We start from the raw sequence: 2227 nt of genomic DNA, 5'->3' as shown, positions 1-2227 counted from the left end.
ACCAGCGACGGCGTAGCGTCGCTGAAGGACGAGTTTCAAGCTCGTCATGCATACGCCAGTAGGAAGAACAACTGAACATAGGAAAGGAGCTTTACTAACAACATCAATTCACTTCTCGATTTGCCACGTTGGTCCTGAGTCGCTTGCTAATCGCTTGCAGCCGGTAACCCTCTGTTTGGCTGTCGTCCTACACACAGCCACACGCATTAGTTCAAGAGGTTCTGAACCCAAAACCCCGGCACACGCACAAATAGGAAGGATGGCGAACATCACCGCCACACTGACGCTCAACGAGCACAACTTCAGCGACTGGAAGACCTATTTCCGCGGAAGACTTATGGCGAAGGGTATGCACGACCAACTTACCGCATCGTTCAGCATGCAACCAAGCATCCACCACCAGAAGGCACTGGGGATCCTCATCGAGACGATCGAGCCCAGCCAATACCGCCATAGCGAGGGCATGAAGCATGTCCGCACAGCCTACGAATCACTCCTAGCAAACGGGGAGAGCATATTTCATCCAATGGCACCTGCTGCTACTGCGGCAAAACTGGGCACTGGCAGACCGAATGCCGCAAGAAGGCCCACGAAAGCAGCCGCCACGGAGCCAAGATGCGCGACACCAAGGAAGACCACACCAACGCAGCGATCTACATGTTCTCAATGTTCGAGAACGGACAGGACCTAGACATGGTCAACTCAGACGACAAATCGAAGGAAGACGAAGGCGTCCAACCCACCGTCATTGATGCCGGCAACACTGAACCCATCTACCTTGGGGAACCCGGCGAAACCCTTCCACTCCGCACCGACCCAGACTGGTCAGCTACGCGTCAACCAGTCAGACAACTCTCCATCGGGGGACCTCGTACAAGCTGACCTTCCTGAGCCGCCAAGATCTCCGAATTCCTCTTCCCCAACCCACGATTCTCGGCAACAACAGAAGATATCAGAGACACATAGCGACGTCACATGTACCTCCATCCCATCGGCACCGCCGCCGACACCGAACCGGCACCCTCAAGCGAAGACGAGGTTGAGCCGGAGTTCGAAACCGAGTCGTCCCTCGCATCCCCACAACCTAACGACGACAGCGAAGATGAAGCCGACACACCATTTTCAGAAGACTGCGACAACAAAGCCGACATGGCACTGTCGGTCGAAGACTGCGACACACGTACCATCGAACACCACATCGTGATCGACTTTGGCGCCTCGACACACATGACTGGCACGACCGACCACTTGTACGCCAAGACACCATGCAATCGCCAAGTCATCGTCGCCAACGGCGGAGTCACCACGGCAACCCTTATGGGCAAGCTCAACATCAGCACACCGACCCCGTCGACACTCACCTTGACCGACGTCCTGCTGATCAAGGGAATGACAACGACGCTGTTGTCCGTTCCAGCCCTCATGCGCGCAAACCCCAAGATCCGCGTGGAATTCCAGCGTAACACATGTACCATCCTCTTGGGATCGAAGACCGTGGTCCGCGCTACAATCAGCAACGATCAGTGATTGTACATCCTGGAAGGAGTGTTCACCCACGAATCAGCTAACTCAGCCGCGACTGTCGCCGACCCGACTGCCCGTTGGCACCATCGCATCGGCCACATACCCGTTGAAGCGCTCCGAACATGCGCCAAAGCCGGCCTTGGACTGCCGCCAAGAATCACCGACATGGACCGACCATGTATGGACTGCCCCCGCGCCAAGATGCACCGCATCACCGTCCCTAAACGCAGAACAAGAACCTACAAGCCAGGTAAGTGCTGGCACTCGGACACCAAGGGACCACTACCTGTCGCATCGGTGGGCCGCTACTACACGGCGTACATCGACGACTGCACCGGCTACAAGATCGTTCGTTTCGTGCACTCGACCAGCGCCGCTCAACAGACAGCCAACCTACAAGAAATCATCACCCTTTCTGAACGACAAACGGGCAGCAAGGTCAAAGTATTCCGATCGGACGGAAGTCCCGAATACACATTGCACCAACTTGAAGACCTACTCAACTCCAAGGGGATCAAGCATGAAATATCCTCGCCAGGGGAGCTATGGCAGAATGGCGTGGCGGAAAGTACCCACCTCACATTGATGGAGATGGCCATGGCCATGCTCACACACGCCAACCTGGCCCAACGCTGGTGGGCCGAAGCAGTCAACACAGCAGCCTAGATCTGCAACTGCGTGCTGCAAACAACCAAGTGCACCA

The 2227-nt window shown here is 56.0% G+C and overlaps 1 protein-coding gene across 1 annotated transcript; it reads left to right on the top strand.

The window, feature by feature from the left end:
• Positions 1-259: 259 nt before the first annotated feature.
• On the top strand, positions 260-882 carry H310_09458 (hypothetical protein; the record flags this gene model as incomplete). The annotated part of the gene is made up of 2 exons (XM_008875531.1): positions 260-472; positions 568-882. The coding sequence occupies 2 exons, from the start codon at positions 260-262 to the stop codon at positions 880-882; spliced, it is 528 nt and encodes a 175-aa protein (XP_008873753.1).
• Positions 883-2227: the final 1345 nt, after the last annotated feature.

The sequence above is a fragment of the Aphanomyces invadans genome (genome assembly GCF_000520115.1).
Source record: "Aphanomyces invadans strain NJM9701 unplaced genomic scaffold supercont1.21, whole genome shotgun sequence".
In the NCBI taxonomy this organism is placed as follows: Eukaryota; Oomycota; class Saprolegniomycetes; order Saprolegniales; family Verrucalvaceae; genus Aphanomyces; species Aphanomyces invadans.
Note: the sequence above shows the minus strand (reverse complement) of the source record. Positions and strands in the feature narration are given on the sequence as shown.